The sequence below is a fragment of the Amblyraja radiata genome, chromosome 21, assembly GCF_010909765.2.
Source record: "Amblyraja radiata isolate CabotCenter1 chromosome 21, sAmbRad1.1.pri, whole genome shotgun sequence".
Classification (NCBI taxonomy): Eukaryota; Metazoa; Chordata; class Chondrichthyes; order Rajiformes; family Rajidae; genus Amblyraja; species Amblyraja radiata.
The window spans coordinates 12,106,524-12,128,979 of NC_045976.1; the positions used below are offsets into that span (position 1 = coordinate 12,106,524).

Genomic DNA, 22,456 nt, shown 5'->3' on the forward strand with positions numbered 1-22,456 from the left:
TGTATAAACTCTGTAGAGACAACACCCGTAGTCAGGATCGGACCAGGGTCGCTGGCACGGTAAGGCAGCAGCTCTACTGCTGCACCACTGTGCTGCCCAATTAAGAGTTATTGTGGTGGAGGTTTATAGTACCCGTCTCAACAACTTCCTCTGGCAGCTCGTTCCATATACACACTACAGTTTGAGGGAAAAAATTCCCCCTCGGGTTCCTATTAAATCTTTCCCTCTAACCTTAAACCTAGTTCTTAATTCCCCCACCTTGGGTAAAATACTCTGTCCATTCACCCTTTGTATGCCCCTCATTCTTTTATACACTGCTAAATAGCAGTATTTAATAATTTTATTATTCACAGACCAACATTAAAGTCATTTTACAGCATGGTGAGTTACATTTCCAAACCAGATCAGTATTGGGCAACATTTTACCAACATGTTTACCTTAGTTTAGAGATTACTAACACATTTACTACCTAGGGTGGCCCAATGATGAAGCAGTATCGTTGCTGCCTTACAGCACCAGAGATTCGAATTCAATCTTGACCAAGAGTTGTCTCTGTGGAGTTTGTATGTTTTCTCTGTGACAGCGTGTGTTTCCTCCATGTGCCCCGGTTTTCTCCCACACTCCAAAGGCGTAAAGGTTTCTAAGTTGATTGGCTTCCGTAAATTGTAAATTGTCCCTAATATGTAGAAAAGTGCCAGTGTACAGGTGATCGCTGGTCGGCGCGGACTCGGTGGGACAAACGACCTGTTTCCATGTTGTATCTTTAAAGTCTAATGTTTTTTGGACTGTATCACAAATGTTGCAGTACCACTTTTATACACAGGAGGGGGTTTTCACAGCAAACTGAGCAACATCAGCTGATAATCTACAGAACAGTGGCAGTTTAAATACAACTCTGAAGGTGCACAGCAACCCAAAACTCCACCTATCCATGTTCTCCAGAGAATGCTGCTTAACCTAGTTAGATAAAGCTCTTGGGGCTAGTGGAATCAAGGGGTATGGGGAGAAGGCAGGTACGGGTTACTGATTGTGAATGGTCAGCCATGATCACAATGAATGGCGGTGCTGGCTCGAAGGGCCGAATGGCCTCCTCCTGCACCTATTTTCTATGTTTCTATGTTTCTAACCTGCAGAGTTACTCCAGCACTTTGTCTCTTTTTTTTGTGGCAGCTTAATGCTGGCTCTTTGTTAAAAACAATGACATAGGAAAATATATATGTTGCTTCAACTTGGAGGTCAGGAAACGTAGAAATAATCACTCCTTTTCCTCCCACTCATGTCAAGTTCAACATCCCCCAAAGTTAGATGACTTTGCATCAAAGACAAAGGGCGGCACAGTGGTACAGCAGTAGAGTTGCTGCCTTACAATCCCAGAGACCCAGATTGGATCCTGCTGTCTGTACAGAATTTCTGCGTTCTCCCCGTGACCGGGGTAAGTTTTCTCTGGGCGCTCCAGTTTCCTGCCACACTCCAAAGACATACCGGTTCGTAGATTTATTGGTTACTGGAAATTGTAAATTTGGCCCTAGTATGTAGAATAGTGTTAGAGTACGGGATGATTGCTGGTCGGCACGGACTCGTGGGGGCCTAAGGGCCTGTTTCCATGGTGTATCTCTAAAGTCTCGTCTAATATTTTCTAGACTGGATCACATATGTTGCAATACCACTTTTATACATAGGTTAATTGGCTTTGGTAGAAATTGTAGGATAGCGTTAGTGTGTGGGCATCGCTGGTCTGCGCGGAGTCAGTGGGCCAAAGGGTATGTTTCCGTGCTGTATCTCTACCAATCTAAATAACCAATCATTCTGAAGAAGGGTCTCGACCCGAAACGTCTTCTTTCTCTCCATAGATGCTGCCTCACCCGCTGAGTTACTCCAGCATTTTGTGTCTACCGTAAATGAGTTTAATGTCAGCTCAACGTGTGCCCTCAATTTTAGGATCAGTTCTCAATTTCTTTTCAAATTCCTATGATGATGGTGAAACAAGACCCTTTTGTTCACCAAGACAAATTCCTTGTATGTGAATACTTGGCCAATAAACTTACTTACTTACTTTCGTTTCTCAACAGCAAGGAAACATTGCACAAAATGGTGTGTTATTTTGTTAAAGTGGGTCGACAGACCAGAATACATTTCCGTGAAAATAAATGAGTATGTGATGAAGTTGAAAAGAATCAGAGGAGATCCCTAAATATTTTTCTCCTCCAAATGATACTGTTTTTTTGATGTGGTGTGATCTCGCAAATGAAATTTTAAAGTGTTATGTTATGAGCTTCTCAGCAACCATCATGCTTTTGAACACAGCACAACACGAATCACTATCTCAGCAGCTATGACCTTTGAACTTCCATGGCTTGTTTTTTATTTGTTATCCCACGGATTTTGCACTATTAGGTTACCTAGTATTACCAATTATTAATTTGTTGCATTATTGATTATTGTATGTTTATCTGAGTGTTTGGTGAGTTTACAGGCCTATACAGGCTGAACCATTTGCAACCACTCTCAGGCACAAGTGTTAGAACATAGTACAGTACAGCAACAGGCCCTTCGACCCACAATGTCTGTGCCAAACATGTTGCCAAGATAAACACTTCTGCCTGCACGCGATTCATATCCCTCTGTCCCCTGCATATACATTTTCCCATCTAAAGGCCTCTTAAATGTTGCTGTAACCTCTTGAATGCCAAAAGGGACCCTTCCTCCGACCAATTATAGGGTGTGCGTGGGAGGGGAGGTGGGGTGGAGGTGCAGAAGTAAGCTGGGAGAGCTTGGGAAATAAATCTCTACCAGCTTTCTCCTCCCACTCCTCACAGTCAGACCCGAAACCTAAACGTCACCTATCGATGTTCTCAAGAGATGCTGCCTGACCCGCTAAGTTACTCCAGCACTTTGTGTTAACCAGAGCCTGCAGTTCTTTCTTCCTACACAAGAAAGAGTAACATTTGTGTCACAGAGTAACACGCTGTCCACCTCCGAATTTAGTTTTGTTTGGAGATACAGCATGGAAACAGGCACTTCGGCCCACCAAGTCCATGCCGACCAGTGATCACCAGTTCACACTAGTTCTGTGTTATCCCACTTTCCCATCCACTCCCTACACACAATTTACAGAGTCTATTTAACCTACAAACCTGCACATCTTTGGGATGTGGGAGAGACTGGAGCACCTGGACGAAACACACGTGATCACAGGGAGAACGTGTAAACACCACACAGGTAGCACTCAAGGTCAGGATCAAACCGGGTCTCTGGTGCTGTGTTGCGCCACTGTACCGCTTACAATTTGAACCCACTTTTCCACCACAAGATATACAGCATGGAAACAGGCCCTTCAGCACAACTGTCCAAGTCGACCAAGTTGGCATACTGGGCTAGTCCCATTTTCCTGCATTTCATAGCACTCTAAACCCGTCTTATACATATATATATGTACAAATGTCTTTTAAAAGTCAGAATGCATCCACCTAGTCAGGATGGTGATGGAATACTCTCCACTTACATGGATGAGTTTAGTTCTCATGAAGCTCGCTTGTAGCCTGACCATGCCCACCAATGCTGATCCCCCTCTATCACTGTCCCCTCGTGAGGCTACTCCCAATTATACACTCCACTGAAGCTGCATTCCACCGTTGTTTCAGCTACACAAATGCCATCCTTTGCTTCTAGTACCCTTGCCATTTGCTGGGCTGAGCTGCACTTGATACATTTGGATCAATACTTGGGAAACACAATGCACCTCAGATGCTAGAATGCAAAACCTTGTACTGGTGGAACTCAGTGGGACGGGCAGCATCCATGGAGGGAATGAACGGACAAAGTTTTGGGTCAAAGCCCTCTTCAGAGTCTGGGGGTCTCAACCCGAAACATTACCCATTCCTTCTCTCCAAACATGCTGCCTGTCCCGCTGAGTTTCTCCAGCTTTTAGTATCTTCTTCAGATGATTGTCCATTCCATCCACAGATGCTGCTTGACCCACTGAGTCCCTCCAGTACTTTGTATTTTTTTTCAACATTCCAGTATCTGCAGACCCTCATGTCTCCATGGAGTATTGTGTGCAGTTCTGGTCTCTCAGTTGAAAGAGATTCACCAGGATGTTACCTTAGCTTGCTGACTTGAGTTATAGGGAGAGATTGGAAAGGCCTTTTTTTTTTGTGCCTTGAAGGCTGAAGGCTGACCTTATTGAGGTGTGCAAGATCATGAGGGGCACGGATAAAGTAAACGCTCACTGTCATTTTCTCAGGATAGAAAATTGTAAAAGTAGAGGGCACAAGTTTAAGGTGAGATGGGCAAGATTTCCAGGGAATCTAGGGCCAACTTTTTGCACTCATAAAAAGTGAGTGCCAAGTCCAATGACGTGTAGGAAAGAACTGCAGATGCTGGTTTAAATCCAAGGTAGACACAAATTACTGGAGTAACTCTGTGGGACAGGCAGCATCTCTGGAGAGAAGGAATGGGTGACGTTTCAGTTTGAGACCCTTCCTCAGACTGATGCTGAGTTACTCCAGCATTTTGTGTCAGAAGCCCAATGATGACGTTTAGACAGTTTTGTGGATAGGAAGGATTTAGAGCTATGGGTCAAATGCAGGCAAATGGGAGCAGCCTAATATGCCAACCTGGTCTGCATGGACAAGGTGGGCTAAAGCGCCTGTTTTTCGAGCTGTACAGCTCTTTGACTGCAGAAACTGTATGATTCACAAGTAGGAAACAGGACGATAGAAGTCCAATGACGAGGTTAGGACAGATATATGGATAGGAAGGGTTTATATGTGCCAAAAGGGACAGGCTTAAGAAGCCAACTTGTCGGGGGGGGGGGGGGGGGGGGGGGGGGGGGGGAGACAAGGTGGGCCGAAGGGCCTGCTTTTCGTGCTATACAGCTCCATTAACTCTGCAGACACCAGACACAAAACGCTGGAGTAACTCAGTGGGACAGGCAGCATCTCTGGAGACGAGACCCTTCTTCAGACCACAACAACTCTGCAGGAACTGTGCGACTCAAGTGGGGGACTGGACAGGACAAGTCCAAATGACGGCGTTATGGACAGATATATGGACAGGGAGGGTGCAGAAGGCTATGGGACAGCATGACCAGGCTTTGGCCGAAGGGCCTGTTTCCCCGCTGTGCAGCTCTACGACAGTCCGACGGATGTCTGGGCCCGGCCCGGACCACCAACCCGCTCCCCAGAACCGGCCCTCCATCCCTCTCCCCGCCCGCGGTTCCTACCGAGCGGAATGCCGCAGTTGTTCGTCGCCATGATGTCCCGGCCGAGTGCGGACAGAGGCGCCAGCCAATCACAGCTCACTCCCTGGCACAGCCACTCACAGCAGCCCTGGGCACAGCCAATCACAGCTCACTCCCGGGCACAGCCACTCACAGCAGCCCTGCGCGCAGCCAATCACTGCTGCCCTAGACGCCAGCCAATCACAGCTCACTGCCCGAGCACAGCCAATCACAGCTCACTCCCTGGGCGCAGCCAATCACAGCTGCCCTGAGCGCAGCCACTCACAGCTCACTCCCCGGGCACAGCCAATCACAGCAGCTCGTCAGGATGGGCGAAACGTCCAAACAAAGACCATAGAGCGGAGGAGCCCAAAGATAGACACAAAATGCTGGAGTAACTCAGCTGGACAGGCAGCATCTCTGGAGAGAAGGAATGGGTGAAGTTTCAGGTTGATACCTTTTTTCAGAGCCCATCTCTTGAACCACAGACAAACTTGCTCTTGTGTACATTAACTGCCGTTATTAAACTGCTCATGAAAAAAGGTCAGAATAACTATACACTTGAAAAAAACGGGGGGGGGGGAAGAGAACAAATGCTACAAATTCTGCAGGTGCTGCTTTACAAAATAGGAGATGCAGTCAGCACTTCAGGTAAAATATCCTTCAGCAGAATGTAGGATTTGATTCATACCTTCATACGAGTCACACATTCATACCTTCGATCAAGCATTCATACCTGCACCTAAAACATTTCATTAAGGGTATTATAAATCAATGAAGGGAACCAGGAGGGAAAGAGAAAGATGGCTTGGAAAATAACCAATAGGCATTGCAGGAGTTAACCAAAAACATGGCATAGCCACTAGTTTATCATCACTCTCTAACTCATTACTAATGTAGATCGCAAATCCTGGCTAATACTCAAGATGATAATGATCTTACAAAAGTACAGTCTGTCACACCTGTCAAAGCCTGACATGTTCAGACTTTGGGGGAAAAAAAGAGCAAAGATCCCTGGGCAAGCAGGCATCCACTCTAAATTAAATTTGACTTGCTGGTTCAATGTGTAATGTTGAATACAAAAGCACAAGTGTCATGCTGTTTTAATGTCGGATTGAAGGGACATAGTTTATTCAGAAGCCAGGGCAGGAGTTTCAGCAATGATCAGGTGGACAAAAAAATGTACGTTCACAGGCTTGGAATAACTACAGGCAGGTCTCGTTTTAATACTGTAAACTAGCTGATCTATAGAATAATATAACGTTGCCTGTGTACATTGCAGAACACAAGGTATAAAACCAGAAACATTTCCTAACAAGCCAAGGCACTTATGCAATTGCTGCAAATAATTATTGCCTCGCTGAGAGGGCAAAACAGATACAAGGAGCATTAATAAGGCATCAAAATCAGCATACTTCTGAATGTATGTTTTCAGTTGCAGAATCCAAACTATTAATTTGGTGTAAATACCCATAGAATTACAAAATGAGCTATATGATGCCTTGTTTGATGACATGTTTGGGCCAATTTAATACTGCTCAAGGCTTTTAATTTATACAAATTGCTGCAAATGATGATAAACTGCAGGCCATTTAAAATGAAAAATGGCAAACTAAATAACTTTAATTGTAAACCAAAATATTAGCACTGAACCTTTATATGAAAAATTCCATTCTTAAAGGAAAACATCTGAATCCATGATGTTACAGCTGTAGCTTCAGCACTTTGTGAGCAGAAATTGGTCATTACTTTATATACACTGGCGTCGTTGAGCAGATTCAATAAAACACTAAGATGCTAAGCAGCTGTGCTGAATATGCACAGGTCTACTATTTTACTTGCAGACACGAAGTGCTTGTCTTTTAGACAGTTAACAGATTTTAAGTTATCGATAAGAGTCCATTTAGCTGTCTGCATTTGCTATTAACACAAAATGGAGGACGCACTCTTCTGCTTGTTGACTCAGAGCTTGGTCTGCATCTTGTTCACTAGTGTCTCTCAAGCTGTCAGTTCAAGCTTTTACCTCTGGAGGCGTGCCGTAGATGGAATCAGAGTTTTCAGAGCCAAGTTCCTCTGTAATTAAAAAAAAGTGTATGAAATGCACTTCACAATGACAAATTAGCTACAGGTCCACCACCGATTATCCTTCAACTGATAGTCCACCCCCTCCCCCCCTTGAATCCAGACAAAATGAATCTCCCCCCCCCCCCCCCAGGCTGGACGAGGTGGCTGATCTCAACCTCATCTGTGCCGATTGCTGGGTAGAATTTGCCATCTGCGCCCGGGGCTCTGATCAGACTGATTGTGCGTGTGGGGAGGAGAGGTGGATTGGAAGCAAGAAAGGATCGTGACAAATCAGGGCCGGCAACAGATGACCTCAGGCAAGTAGGTTCCCCAATAGGCCAAATTTTGGCTTGGGACGGAATTTTTTTTTAAAATCGCACATTTATCAAACGCACCAAAAACATTCCTTCGAAGAATCGAGTCCTCTATTTAAATATAATAATGGGTCACATTGCTAGAGAAAGAAGTGTGCACTTAAATACCAAGATGTACCTACCAGGGAGTACACACTTCCACAATCCATACGTTTTGCCAACAGTTGTCTGCCAAAGACGAAGGGTTCCATCTTCTGAACCGCTGGCGTACAGCTCTCCATCGGGACTAAACCTCACGCAGTGAATGGGACCAAAATGACCTTTGTATGACTCTGTTTAAAAAAAAAATGTTTTTAATTGTCTTAGAACATGGTGACTATTGCAAAGAAATACAAGACAAGAGACAAGACAAGAGACATTTATTGTCACATACACCAATTGGTACAGTGAAATTTGTGCTCACCATACAGCCATACGAATAAAATAAAGAACACAGAATATGATAGACTATAACATAAACACCCCCACACAGCGGTATCAAAGTTTCCCACTGTGAGGGAAGGCACCAAAGTTCGGTCATCCTCCTCTTTGACGTTCTTTGATGTTCACCCGTGGTCGGGGCCTTCCGAGCCCTCTGCAGTCGCCGCTACGGGCGGCCCGATGCCAGGAAGTGACTGGGAAACGGTTTCCCCCTTAACCTACCCCCCTCCCCCACATAGAAATACTAAAAAAATCCTCCAAAACATACTTTTAAACAAACTAAAAATGAAAAAGATAAAAAAACAGATAGACTGTAGGCAGAGGCTGCCATCATGCGGCGCCCCCTAGTGGCGTACATGCTTAATAAGTGGGCGGTACAGAGGCGCAATAGTAGAATTGTTGCCATATAGCCGCCAGTGACCCGGGTTTGAATGTGACTGTGGGTGCTGTCTGTACAGAGTTTGTACGTTCTACCTGTGACTGCATGGGTTTGTACATTTTTCCCTGTGATTGTGTGGGATTTCTCTGGGTGCACTGGTTTCCTCCCACACTCCAAAGACGTCGAGTTTTGTAACTTCGGTAAAGTTGTAAATTGTCCCTTTTGTGTACGATGGTATTCGTGTACAGGGTGACCGCTGGTCGGTGCAGACCTGGTGGGCCGAAGGGCCTCTTATCGCATGGTAAAGTCTAACTGATGCATTCAGATATAGGGAACAAACCTGCTATTTTCAGCTCCTTTTTGATTTGTAGCAATTTGAATGTTAATGTTTGAAGGCAGATATCAGGCATGTTAAATCTATAATATTAAAAATCCATGACCAGCACAAGCCTACAGCATTGAAATCCAAGGCAATAGGATGATGGCAAAAGATTTTTGTTTAGAGTTGACAGCATTTTTCAAATCTTAATCAAAAGTTAGCAACAGTAAAACCACAAGTAGTTCTAATAAAGAACAAGAACTCAGGATTGTCAAGGTAAACGTACTAACAGACACGGATCTATGTATTCAGTCTTTCCACAATGTTCAGACGTTTCATTTCCTACTTCATAACTACCACACTATTCTTAACCTGACACGGATCGTCAGCACAAAGGTGGCAAACCTAGATCACCTTCAAATATCCAAGGGGCCAGACAAGAAAGTTTAAAGAAATTACCAGGTAGAAGCCTAGTTAAAATACAATCTAGTATACTAGACACGGCAGTCATTGAGACAAACCATTTTCACTGACATTAGGGACTCTAGAAGATGTAATTTGCGAGAAAACAATGCCAACACCCTATCTAATTGGTATTTTGTTTTGTTTGAGTTTAGAGATGCAGAGTGTAAACAGGTCCATCAGCCCACGTCAACCAACAATCACCCGTGCATAAGTTCTATCCTGCACCCTACAGACCCTAATTAACCTACAAATCTGCACCTTTTCAGAATGTGGGAGGAAACCAGAGCACGCGGAGGAAACCTATGAACGCAGTCACAGGAAGAATGTAAACTCTGTACAGACAGCGCCCAAAGTCAGGACCCCACCTGGGTCTCTGGTGCTGTAATGAGGCAAGTCTGCAGCTGCACCACTGTGCTGCCCACTGTGTCACCATTGAAGGATCCTGAGCCACACTAAATGTAGAGAATGCGGCTTTCCGACCCACTAATGCAAAGAAAATCCGACAAATCGAGTCTCAATAAATGGTGCTGGGTATTATGTTCTGTGCAAAGTTAACACGAGGTTCCCTTGTTAGGTTAATAAAAGGTAAATGCAAATTCCCATAAAGCAATTCTAGACTTTAGAACTAACATTAGGTTGAACTCAGCAACATGCAAAACTCATTGTCATTTCAAGTGAAATGCAATAGCCGGAACAATCAACATGCTTCAAAAGCACTACAGGTATGAAGACCTACCTAAATCCTCGCCGGTATTGTAGTCAAACTTGTACAATTTGAAGTCATCACCTCCTGCAACAAAAACATCTTTCTCGGGGTGAAGAGAAGCTGAGTTGATTGAAGCTGGTGCGTCAAACGATTTGATCAACTCTAGACTGTAGAAATAAAAACAAACCTCAGAATACACCCAAATCCTTCAACCATATGAAAAAAAATGTTGCTCTGTAGTAGAAACAAGGAACTGCAGACATTGGTTTACCAAAGAAACCCACAAAGTGCTGGAGTAACTCAGTGGGTCAGACAGCTTCTTTGGAGAACATGGATAGGTGACATTTTGGGTCAGGACCCTTCTTCAGATTGATTGTTTGCAAGCTTGGACTGCATAAGCATGACGTTATTTTTTAACTTGGAAGTGCAGAACTGCATTCCTAAACATGGCCTGCTTTATACTCCATTAGCTTTCACCCAAAATTACCACTGGCAGCTCTGACGGGCAATGGAAATTTGCAGACAGGGTGACGGAAGGCAAAGAGGTGGATCAGGGATAGCTAAGAGATAAGGGTTCAAAGTATTCGAAGAGCACTAAACCATCATTTTTTCAGTGCCCGCACCCCCCTTACCAGGAGAACTCCAACAGATTCACTGCCCACTGGGAAAAGAGATTTCTATACTCAAATTTTATCTTGTAGCTATGTCCCCTTGTTCAATACTCCCCTCCCAGTGAAAACATTTGAATATTTACTCTGTCAACCCCATTTGGATCAGCCTAAAGGGTCCTGACCTCCAGCACATTGAGTCCTTTCTTGTAAATCAGCGTTGGCAGTTCTATCTAAACTCCAAGCAATAAAAGCCCAGCATATTTAGTCTCTCTTGGTAGGAGGACACCTTTGTCATCTCAGGAGTGAGCCGGTGAATCTTTGTATTGCCTCCAATATTACTCTAGCTTTTAGGCAAAAGGCCTGCCTTTTGTTGGCCTTCACCTCCAACTCTTTGCCCATGAAGGCCACTTGACTTGCCTTCGTAACCTGTTGAACAAGAACACTGAGCTCCCTCAGTGTTTTCCTCATCTGCACCCCACATTTAATAATTGGCCTTTTGATTGTTCTTATTAAAGTGCATGACCTCACACTTCCACACGGTAAACTCCATTAGCCATTCTTTTATCCTCACTCAATCTATATCCCTTTGTGAAGTCACAGAACCCATATCACGTGACCGTCTACTTATTTTGTTTCATCTATAGACAGTATAAACTCTCGTTATTATGCACTGCTTTGTAACAGAATTCGGTTATAGCACTGTCTCCTTAAGAACACAAATTGTTGAAATTGACATGGTAGAGAAATTGACAAGACATTGAAATTGACAAGCAACTGCTTTTCTGTATACTTAACTCTATTAAACAATGTTATAAACAGCCACAAGTATTTTTAACCTGCAGTAGCAAAAATACATTTTAACCATTAAAAATACTTTGTACACTGGGAAGGTTTTTGGCAGGAGAATTAGTTAGCATTAAAGATCGATGTCAGAGTGTTACACCCAGAACTCTGGGCAGACAGCCAGTCGTGGGAATCTCACTGAGAGTGGGGCAGGGTTTCTTCACCCCACCACCATTTCAAACCCATTTCGCTCAGCATGTGGGAATAAGCAGCAGGGACAGTGGTTACAGTGGACAATGTGCAATAATAGACTGCACCCACGCTGTGTGTAATAACATGGGTTTGCTGCATTTTAAAACTTTGCATACTGTTCCTTCTTTCATAGGTTGACAAGTTATCGGAACAGAATTAGGCCATTCGGCCAATCAAGTCTATTCCGCCATTCAATCATGGCCAATCTATCTTTCCCTCTCATCCCCATTCTCCTGCCTTCTCTCCATAACCCCTGACATCCGTACTAATCAACCTTACTTTCAGGTAATTAATTTAAAAAATAAACAATTACAGGCCAGAAGTCAATCCCTGCGATACTCCGCTAGTTGCCTCCTTCCAGTCTGAAGGATGTTTATTCCAATTGTTTCAACTCTGTGAAAGCCAGTTTTCAATTCATTTCCTTTGTTGCCACCCATGGCTTACATGCACCGGCATCTTGTGTTAAATGCCTCTTGGAAAACTAAATACACTTCATCTACGCCCCTCCCCCATTAGGAACTATCCCTGTTACACCCTCAAGTAATTCAAACAATTTGTCAAAGATGATTTACCTTTCATAAAACCACAATGATGAGACTGAATTATGTTCAGAATTGCTAAATGAGTAGCTATTTCCTTTTTGATTGACTCTGGCATCTTGACAATAACATTGTTAAACTTGTCTGCAGTCCGCTGCCTTTCATCCTTTTTATTTTTGCAAAGGGGATTCGCGTTGCCCGTTTTCCATTCTTCTAGTTTATTCTTAGAAAGCTTAGAAAGTTATGAGAATTTTGAACAATGGGTGCTCTTTCTCTACAGCTACTTCCTTTAAAATTCTAATGTACAGTCTGTTGGTTGCTGACGTCTTGTCCATCTTTAGAATCCCTCCTCCCCACCACTTTATCCAATACTGTATCCCTTATCTTTTGAGTGTTTGTAAACACTTCCATGTTATTTGAAACTTGCCAGTCTGCTATCTTAGGCACATTAGCAAAGTCTTCCATAATGATATCCGATGTTAACATTTTGTTCAATATATCTGCTATTTCTTTGTAGAAACAAGGATATGCAGATGCTGGTATACACAAAACGGATGCAAAGTGCTGGAGTAACTGAGCCAATCAGGCACCATCAATGGAACATGGATAGTTGGCATTTTGGATCAGGTCTGAAGAGAGGTACCGACCAAAACGTCACCTATCCACGTTCACCAGAAATACTGCTTGATCGCTGAGTTGCACCAGCACTTTGAGTCTTTTGTTTTTGTAAACCAGCACCTGCAGTTCCTCATTTCTACGAGGCATATTTAAAGTTTTAATTTGAAAACTGATTGATTGCACTAGATATGAACAAGAACATAGTGGTTACGTTGCCAAGAGATAACAAAATGTTACAGAATTAGACTTGCCTGAGTGCACTGTGAAAAGCGACGGTTTTGCCGTAGGTTAAAACCACGATCTCCCCGTCAGGTATGTACTCCACACAGCTTACAGGTGAAGCTACATTCAGCGTCTGCACCTCAGTCATACTAGCCCTGTCCCAGAGCCTGAAACAGGGAAAGTTGCAGGTTAGATTCACAATTCATATTTCACCACTTTACATTCACATCTTCTGCAGCACTTGATGAAAATAAATACCGTTTTCAAACTAAGGCAAGTTAAAAAAAAAAAGCAACATAAGGCGTCGTCATCATCACACACTGCAACCTTTTCAAAAACATGATTGTCAAGTTACAATATACAATAGTTCTATTTTCTATAAAAAGCAAATTTATCCCTACATTTCAATACCAGCTTCAGAATTGGAACATGACATTGAGCCAATAGGCACAAACAGCCAAGTCTATTGACAGCCAAGTGTGTCCTACCAGAGTCAAGAGTCCTTCCAAGTGAGATAGGCTCACATGTATCAGCTCTAAATAAAATACTCCTCTCCATCAAGCGTTTAGCTGTCATATGTACCAAAAATGTTACAATGAAATTCTAACCTGCAGCAGCATAACAGGTACATAAACACTGCACTCATAGATAATAGTTCAATAAATATAAAGCAACACTAGTGCAAAACAAAAGTTTGGTCTCTTGTGCAACCAACCAAGACACATCATAGTTTTGTTGGTGTTTGTAGTGTCAAGAAGCTGCTCCTGGATCTGGAGGTCATGGTTTTCAGGTTCCAGTACCTTCTTCCTGAAGGCAGGAGTGAAATTAGAGCATGGCCAGGGTGGTGTAGGCCTCTGATGATGCTGGCTGCCTTTTTGAGGCAGCGATTCCTGTAGATCCATCCGATGGTGGAAGTTCAACCAACCACAACATGAACGAAGAATCTACGCTCAAAGCTTTAATCCTTAAAAGTTTGGAAGTTCTTAAGAGACTGACTACACTCACCTGACTGTCTTGTCATCAGCTGCCGAGAGTATCTGCTTGTCGTCATTACACCACAGTGCTTTCTTAATGCCAGAAGTATGGCCACTGATCACCAAAGGCTCTGTGAGAAAAAGAATGATCTATCACAATACCATCTTTAACAATAATGTGAATATTGGAAGAGTGACAAACAAACTTGAGATCTGAAACTATAAATACCCACCTGCCACCAACACAATTCTTATGACCAAGAGGCAAAAATGCTGACAAATGCATGTGGTCCTTCCTGGTACATTCTCTCCACCTCCCTTTACATTCATACTCTCACTTGCAATTATTTAACAGGTCCACCACCAATGTTGCAGCAACCTTGGCTCCAGAGCCTTTCTGAATTATCCGTTTTGCCAGACCAGCAGAGGTCATGGCCTCCGAGAGTCGCCAAACAGTACTGGAATTGTCTGCCAAGGCCGCCGAGGGGCTGAGATACCGGCCCGCAATATGGGAACAGGTCAGCCGGCCCCAGCTGGACTCAAGTTCCATAGTTTCGATCCTAGGGGCAAATTAGTGTCGCTGATCAGCCGCAGAAGTTCCCGTGAGGTCGGGATCAGCTGCTTCACCCGGCCCAGGCACCACATGTTTAGGGAGGGGGGGGAATGTCTGGGGTGAGGGGGATTTCAAGTGCGCTCCTTTGTCCAGATTAAAGGGGGGGCCAGACCACCAGTTGCCAGAAAATCGATGGTGGACTTGTATTATTCTATTTCTCACTTTCATACACAAATCCCTCTGAGTGTTTACAATTCTGGAGCTATGGTTAAATAACTCCCCACCACCAGAGGTCATTGAACAAGCTAAACATCCCATCATAAAACCATCCCAACCACTCCTCGACCAAAAGCATTAAAATGCACAGATCAGTCGTTTGCAGATTCTTGGTCACAAATTAGTAACTCAACACATGCTACAGCATTGTATGCACTTCAAACGCACTCCCGCTGACTGAAAGTCATTTGGGACAGAGATCCCACAAGGTTTTACATGCAAGTGGAACAACCTGCCAGAGGAGGTAGTCGAGGCAGATACCATAACAACATTTAAAAGACGTTGGGTCAACTATGTGGATAGGAAACATTTAGTTAGAGGGATATGGGTCAAACACAGGCAAATGGGATGAGCTAAGATGGGGCATCCTGGTTGGCATGGGCAAGTTGGGCCAAAGGGTCTGTTTCCGTACTGCTTGACTAAGTGGTTTTACTTTCTTTACTTGATCTAGGTGAACAGGCTTACAAAACACGTGCACATTCCTAACCAGACGCAATTGTAACCAAGTCTAACCATAAACCAGGCATAAAAACCAGTTGCTAAAACTTGACCGCACCTAATATCAATATGTGCTGTTCCCTTGCGGTAACAGAGTAGTCAATTCTATATAGAATTCTAGTCAATTCTATATAATGTAGTAACTAAAATCTTGTATATCAGTCACCACACATTCATGCAATCCCTTCAGCAGCGAGAAAATGGAGATTACTTTCAATTTAAAGATAACGCATGGAAACAGGCCCTCGACCCATCCAACCATCAATCACCCGTTCACACTGGTTCTATGTTATTCTACTTTCTCATCTACTCCCTACACACTAGGGGGCAATTTACAGAGGGCCAATTAACCTACAAACACGCACCTCTTTGGGATGTGGGAGGAAACCAGAGCACCCGGAGGAAACCCGCAGTCACAGGGAGAACGTGCAAACAGCACCCAAGGTCGGGATCGAACCTGGGTCTCGGGTGCTGTGAGGCAGCGGCTCTACCTGCTATGCCACTGTTGCTGGATGTAAAACTCCATAAATTCTTTCTACAGCAACCATGCCTTACCTGCTTCAGTTTTGTTCAAATCATAGATACGCAACACTTTATCTTGCCCAGCCGTAAGCAAGTTGTTACTATCCTGCAAAATCAAAAACAAGATAAATCTTATATACTTAAAACTCAGATCTTGTATGTGTATGTGTGTGTGTGGATGTGTGTTTGTGTGGGTGTGTATTTATTTGTTTGTGTGTTGTCACATCTTCTCGAAAAAACGACGCGCTAACTATAAAATCTTCACATATTCCGATAGAGATTTATCCCCTGGAGTCCGAAATCACCTTATCTGAAAATTTCGAGCTTTATTTCTCGAGTTATTTATGAAAATGTTCACAAATCTGAAATAACCTTGAAAATAAAAGAGAGTCTCGCTGATGACTTCACAATGGCTGCTCCGTGTTCCAAGGGCTGCGAGTGACATCATCCCCACCCCCTCGACTCATAGTCCTTTGGTCGCTCCCTGCTCGCCCGCCCCACTCGCTCACCGTCCAGCGTCCGCCGAGTTCAAGTCCGCCCTCTCCCTCTCGCTGCTCCCTCGTCCTCTCTCTGCCCCTCCCCCTCTCTCTGCCCCATCCCCCTCTGTCTCTGCCCCTCTCCCTCTGTCTCTGTCCCTCTCTCTCTGTCTCTGCCCCTCTCTCTCCGTCTCTAGACGCGCCTGCGAATTGGGAGTTATGTGTGAGTGGATAGGGTGGGGATGGGGTAAAAGGGGCAAATGAATGATATTAATATAATATCAAGGGGGGTGGTTAGTGTGTGTGTGGTTAGTGTGTATGTGACGCCGCAGGCCCCCACCCCCACCCCGCCCCCCCCAATGGGTCCCACTTGGTCTAGTATATTAGAAATATTACGGCCAAAAAAATAAACTGAAATTAGAAAATATGTTACCTGAGTAAAGTCCACGGCTTTGACAATATGTTTGTGGGCTAAAGTGAGCATTTCATCACCTGTCACAGCATCCCATACTTTGCTGAGGAAAAAGAAAGGACCAAGTCACATCAAAAGAATTCAATGCATAAAAAATTATAACTCACTGAAAAGGATTTCTGAACACATTTTGCTCATCTCAAATTTTTTAAAAACAAAATGTCAGACAATTGCACACGATTATTACATCCAGTTAAAGCTTTCAAAAAATGACAAAATAATCAGGAAACTTCTTTAAAAAAAAGTATAAACAAGGTCCTGCAGATGCTGGTTTACAAAATAGGACACAAAGTGTTGGAGTAACTCAGCGGGCCAGGCAGCATCTCTATCGAAAAGGAATGGGAGATGTTTCGGGTCGACACCCTTCTTCAGACCGAGTGTTTTAGGGAAAGTACCTGGGCAGGGGATGGTTTGGGTGGGAAGGAATGAGTGATCCAGGGAGTCGCGGAGTGAGCGGTCTCTGTGGAAAGGGGTGAAAATGGGAAGCTGCGTCTTGGTCAAAAGAAGAGTTTCGACCCGAAACGTCACCTATTTATTTTCTCCAGAGATGCTGTCTGTCCTCCTGAGATACTCCAGGATTTTGTGTCTCTCTTCAATGCAAACCAGCATCTGCAGTTCCCTCCTCCACCAAATATCACAGGTTATGATACATAGATCAGAGCATATGGGAAGTTCAAGGGAAATAAAGCCAAATAACATTCCAGCAAGAATTTCTGCTCATTAGCAGTATTGTTTACAGTATATTTAGAGATGAATTATCACAGTGCTGGAGTAGCTCAGCGGGTCAGGCTGCAGCTCTTGTGGACATGGATAAGCGACGTTTTATGTGGGGATCCTTCTTCCACCCAGACCTGAAACATCACCTATCCGTGTCCTCCAGTAATGCTGCCTGATCTGTTGAGTTACTCCAGCACTATGCTTTGCTCAAGATTCCAGCATCTGCAGTTCCTTACATCTCCTAGAGGCAAATTAAAGTAAATTATTGCCTTTGTTACTCGTTATTCGTTCCGCCGCATGTAATAAAACTTACGCTGAGAAATCCGCTGCTGCAGTTGCCGCTCTGTTGGCATCTTTGTTTAACGTGGCTCCCCAGACAGCACCTTTGTGACCCAGAAACGTTCCAACCCAGTCCCCTGTGTCACCCTGGCGCATCATGGGCTTGCCATCTGAATGGATACCAAACAGTACAATGTTAATTCACTCCGCATTAGTTTAGTTTATTGATACACTAGTAGATACACTAACACTTTCCTTAACACACTAGGGACAATTTACAATATACCAAGCAAATTAACCTACATATATCTTTGGAGTGCAGGAGGAAACTGGAGAATCCAGAGAAAACCCACACAGGTCACAGGGAGAATGAACAAACTCCGTATAGACAGGTACCCAGTCAGGATCAAACACGGGTCTTTGGCACTGTAAGGCAGCAACTCTACCGCTACGCCACTGTGCCACCTTGCATTTACCTGGCTGCACTTCCCAAAGTGCTTCAAACCGCTGAACAAAATTTAGCAATCGTCCGATGACAAGACAGGATATCAAAAGGCAAAATGTAGATTGGCAAAGTTGGAAGAATTAAACACAGGATAGGATGTTATAGAACACAATGATTGGGGATAAAGGAGTTAAAAAAACACAAACGAAATAGGAAAGAACAAAGCTATAGAAGGATAATAAGCACGAGAGCGTGTTACAAAAATTAGGAATTTAATTTATGTCCATTTTACAAGTAATGGAAGTGGCAAGGGTTACCAGGAGAGCATTAGAACAATCATGTTTTCAGGCATCAAAAGCAGAGACTGGCATCTTTTAGCACACGAGCCTGGTGATCGCGGTCACGGGGTACAGGTAAATCTTTCTGATCGGGGATTGGAAATGGAAGTATGGGGTTAGGTGGCTGCCGAGTTCCAAACACTGTAGGAACGATTTTTTAGTTTAGTTTATTGTCACATGTACTGAGGTACAGTGAAAAGCTTTTGTGAACTAACCAGTCAGTGGAAAGACTACATTATTACAATCGAGCCACCCACCGTGCACAGATACAAGATAAAGGAAATAACGCTTGGTGCAAGATAAAGTCCAGTATAGTCCGATTAAAGATAGTCTCTGGGTCAGGACCACATTGTGGTTGTTAAAAGGATGGTTCAGTTGCCTGATAACAGCTGATATTCCTGATGCTTAAGCACCACATTCACTTAGAGCTCTTGGTAAATAACGCAGTTAGAGGGGATTGGCAACTTTCGTAACAATATAAATATTGAAGAGACAGCAATTAATTTCCAAAGGCGTGACTCGAAGAGAATTCAAAGGCATTGATCTTTCCATGTGCAAACAGCCTATGATTTGTAACTGGCACAGGTCACAAGTTTGTGATAAGCTCAAACCAGCAGCAAGAAGCTACTGCATGCCACTGAGCCGGCCCTTGCACATTCCCCAAGAACCGGAAGATCTGAGACGAGGATAGAGGGAGCCGGCGATGGTGCAAGTCACCAATGGCTGGAGTATCGAGGATAGTTACCCATGCCGATACATAATAGTCTCCACTTTATTAAAATATGAACAGTTCATGTAAAACTAAAACGAAAAATAGCTCAAACTCCATACTATTCACTACGTGATTAGCAAGGACGTCAAAAGTTACGGGGAGACATCAGTAGAATGGGGTTGAGCAGGGATCAGCCGCGATTGAATGGCGGAGTAGACTTGACTGGCCAGCCTACTGTCTTATGGTATTATTCCCCTGGATGCCTTTGTCTCAACAAATTCTGTTCAGACTCAAAATGAGTGATTAAACAAAATGAGGTGAGAATGTTAACAGGAAGACTATACTTTATCTATACACAGATGCCGATGATCTCACCCCATAAACAGCCACCAAGGTATGCAACCCGACTTGAAAATATTGTGCTACCTCAGAGGCAGCACTACCTTCACCCAAATCACACCTTTGCATGCGCTGATTAGGAAGAAGCCATATGCTGTTGTTCCACTGAAAGCCAAGTCGACCACAGGTCTCGTGTGGCCACTGCAGGTGAGTGGAGTCTGTCTCATCGCCATCTCCAGTACTCAGGACACTGCTACCAGGCAGTGCAGCTTTCTTCCCCAATGACCTACACACACAGGGAGGAGTGGTCAGACATCAGCAACGAAAATCATCAGGAATCAACATTTTGATTGATTGAAAGACAGAGCATGGACACAGGCCCTTCGGCCCACCAAGCCCATGCTGACCATCGATCACTCATTCACATTAGTTTAGATAAGTTTAGAGATGCAGCACGGGAACAGGCCCATTTACCCGTATACAGACAGAGGCCAATTAAACTACAAACAAGTTCAAGTGAGTTTATTGTCATGTTGTCAAACCGCACATCTTCATGATGTAGGAGGAAACCTGAGTGCCTGGAAGAAACCCGCGTGGTCACAGGGAGAATATGCAAACTCCTCACACAGCACTAGAGGCTGGGATCAAATCCGGGTCTCTGGCGCTGTGAGGCAGCAGCTCTACCAGCTGCGTCACAGTGTCGTCCCACTGTTTGAATCCTTGCATTCAAGGCCATGCACACTCTTCCACCATAATCCCCAAAGGATCCTCACCCAGCCACCTGCCTCGGCCTTCCCCATATCAATCCCTGCAACCTTTACTGCCACATTCAACACTCACTTTGCCTTTTTAGGCATGTTCAATCCCAAATCATAATCTGTTCTCCTCCATTTATGTACCGTATTTCATCACTCCCTAATTCCACGTTTAGTTGAGAGATCCAGCGTGGAAACAGGACCCTCACCTCACTGAGTCCATGCTGACTAACAATCACCCATGCACTAGCTCCATCCTACACACAATGGACAATTTTACAGAGGCCAATTAACCTACAAACCTGCACGTCTTTGGAGTGTGGGAGGAAACCGTAGCACCCGGAGGGCACAAGGAGAATGTACACTCCATACAGACTGCACCCGAGGTCAGGATGGAACCCGGGTCTCTGGCACTGTAAGGTAGCAACTCTACCGCTGCGCCACCAAACAATCTATCCCATCCTCAATGGCCTGCCACTTCCCCACCCATGCTTCTTTCCTCCTTCATTCCTCATCCGTCGGCCGTGGGTCCGCTATATCCCTGTCCCACCGTACACCTTCATCACACACCATCCCCAAATGGCAGGACTGAGTCTCTCCGCTCATGTTAATAAATTGTAGGTGCAGAATTAGGCCATTCAGCCCGTAAAATCCACTCCACCATTCAATCATGGCTCATCTACCTTTCCCTCGCACCATTCTCCAACCTTCTCCCTATAACCCCTGACACCCACACAAATCAAGAATCTATCCATCTCAATAAAAATATCCATTAAATTGGCTGCCACAGCCTTCTATGCAATGAATTCCACAAATTCATCACCCTCATCCATCAGCAACAGCTCCAAACCCCACCCTTGGATCTCCCTCCTTGACAGTTGTAGAGCCCAACCATAGGTCTCCCTTCCCAAACATTGCAAACTAATATGCTTACACCATCATGAACTCCACTTCCCAACCCCACCATGTCCCCGGGGGAACCCCTCTCCCACAGACTCCTCACTCTTCTTCTTCTTCTGTCATATGTCTTGTAGACCTGCAGCTCCATTGAGGCGAGCTAGGCCAACGTGTCATGTCCAGGTCAATCAGACCTCGTTCACCATTCGATGGCCGGTGTTTGTGGCAACTGGTGACGACGTGCTCCACTCCTCACTCCTACACAAACCATACCACCCAGGCACAAATCCCCCCCTCCCCTCCTCCTTCCGTGACCAAACATGGCAAACCATCTCCTCCCACCGCTAGGATCGTCACACTCTACACAGGATCTCATACCGAGGGACCTCTCTTATCGATGCCGTAAACCCTCCCCATCGTCCCCCTCCTCACAAAGGGGTCCCCATCCACCCCACACGTCAGGGGGGCTCGTCCCCCACATTAACATCCACCATCCCCCCCCCCCCCCCCCCCCCCCGCTTATAAAACTCCAGCCCCCTCTCCCTCCTCACTTCCGCTCTTTCCTTACCTTTCCCTGCAACCCTTCCACACCTCATCCCCTCTTTACTCTCCTTCCACACCTCCCCTCCCCCCCCTCTCTGCTCCTCCTTCCCCCTCCTCCACAGGCCACACCGCCGGGATAACAACCGCCACTACTAGTCTATCCGGCCTGCCCACACGCCGGTGCCGGGGAGGCAGAAGCGTGGTCCCCTCTCCTCACCCCGGCGCTCCCCCTCACCTCCCCGGCGTTATATCGCTCCCTCTTACCCCCGGTGCCGGCCCTACAGCGCGGCCCCCCCCCCCCCCCCTCACTTCACCTCACCTCTCCCCGGCTTTGGGCGCAGCCGTTGCTCCCGGCTCCGCTCACCCCAACCAGCAGCGCGGCCCGGTTCGGCGGGGCGGATGTGACGACACAGGGAGCCGGCGGCTCTCACCCCAACCAGCAGCGCGGCCCAGCGGCGGGGCGGATGTGACGACACAGGGAGCCGGCTCCCCTCACCCCAGCCAGCAGCGCGGCCCGGTTCGGCGGGGCGGATGTGACGACACAGGGAGCCGGCGGCCCTCACCCCAGCGGCGGGGCGGATATGACTTGCGGCGGCCGGCCGTGACGACACAGAAAGCCGGCGGCCGGCCGTGACGACACAGAAAGCCGGCGGCCGGCCGTGACGACACAGAAAGCCGGCGGCCGG

The 22,456-nt window shown here is 45.3% G+C and overlaps 2 protein-coding genes across 3 annotated transcripts in view; both read right to left on the reverse strand.

Moving 5' to 3' along the window:
- Positions 1-5,343, reverse strand: part of dera (deoxyribose-phosphate aldolase) — a 38,439-nt gene extending 33,096 nt beyond the window's left edge. The window contains exon 1 of the mRNA XM_033039534.1: positions 5,226-5,343. Within this exon, the coding sequence (XP_032895425.1) occupies positions 5,226-5,256 (31 nt within the window). The 5' untranslated portion in view covers positions 5,257-5,343. The remainder of the gene's footprint in view (positions 1-5,225) is intronic.
- A 980-nt stretch (positions 5,344-6,323) lies between these two features.
- Positions 6,324-22,238, reverse strand: LOC116985109 (serine/threonine kinase receptor associated protein). Of its 2 annotated transcripts, none has more exons than XM_033039535.1 (10): positions 22,090-22,238; positions 19,697-19,861; positions 17,776-17,911; positions 16,707-16,788; positions 15,831-15,903; positions 13,980-14,079; positions 13,004-13,141; positions 9,980-10,116; positions 7,783-7,932; positions 6,324-7,295 (listed from the first exon to the last, which is right to left on the reverse strand). In XM_033039535.1, exons 2-10 carry the CDS (start codon positions 19,806-19,808, stop codon positions 7,234-7,236), a joined length of 990 nt encoding a protein of 329 aa, XP_032895426.1. In that variant the 5' UTR covers positions 19,809-19,861; positions 22,090-22,238; the 3' UTR covers positions 6,324-7,233. The 2 variants fall into 2 exon arrangements, with proteins under 2 accessions (XP_032895426.1, XP_032895427.1); XM_033039536.1 differs by having other exon boundaries at positions 19,697-19,864; positions 22,081-22,187.
- Between the last annotated feature and the right edge of the window lie 218 nt (positions 22,239-22,456).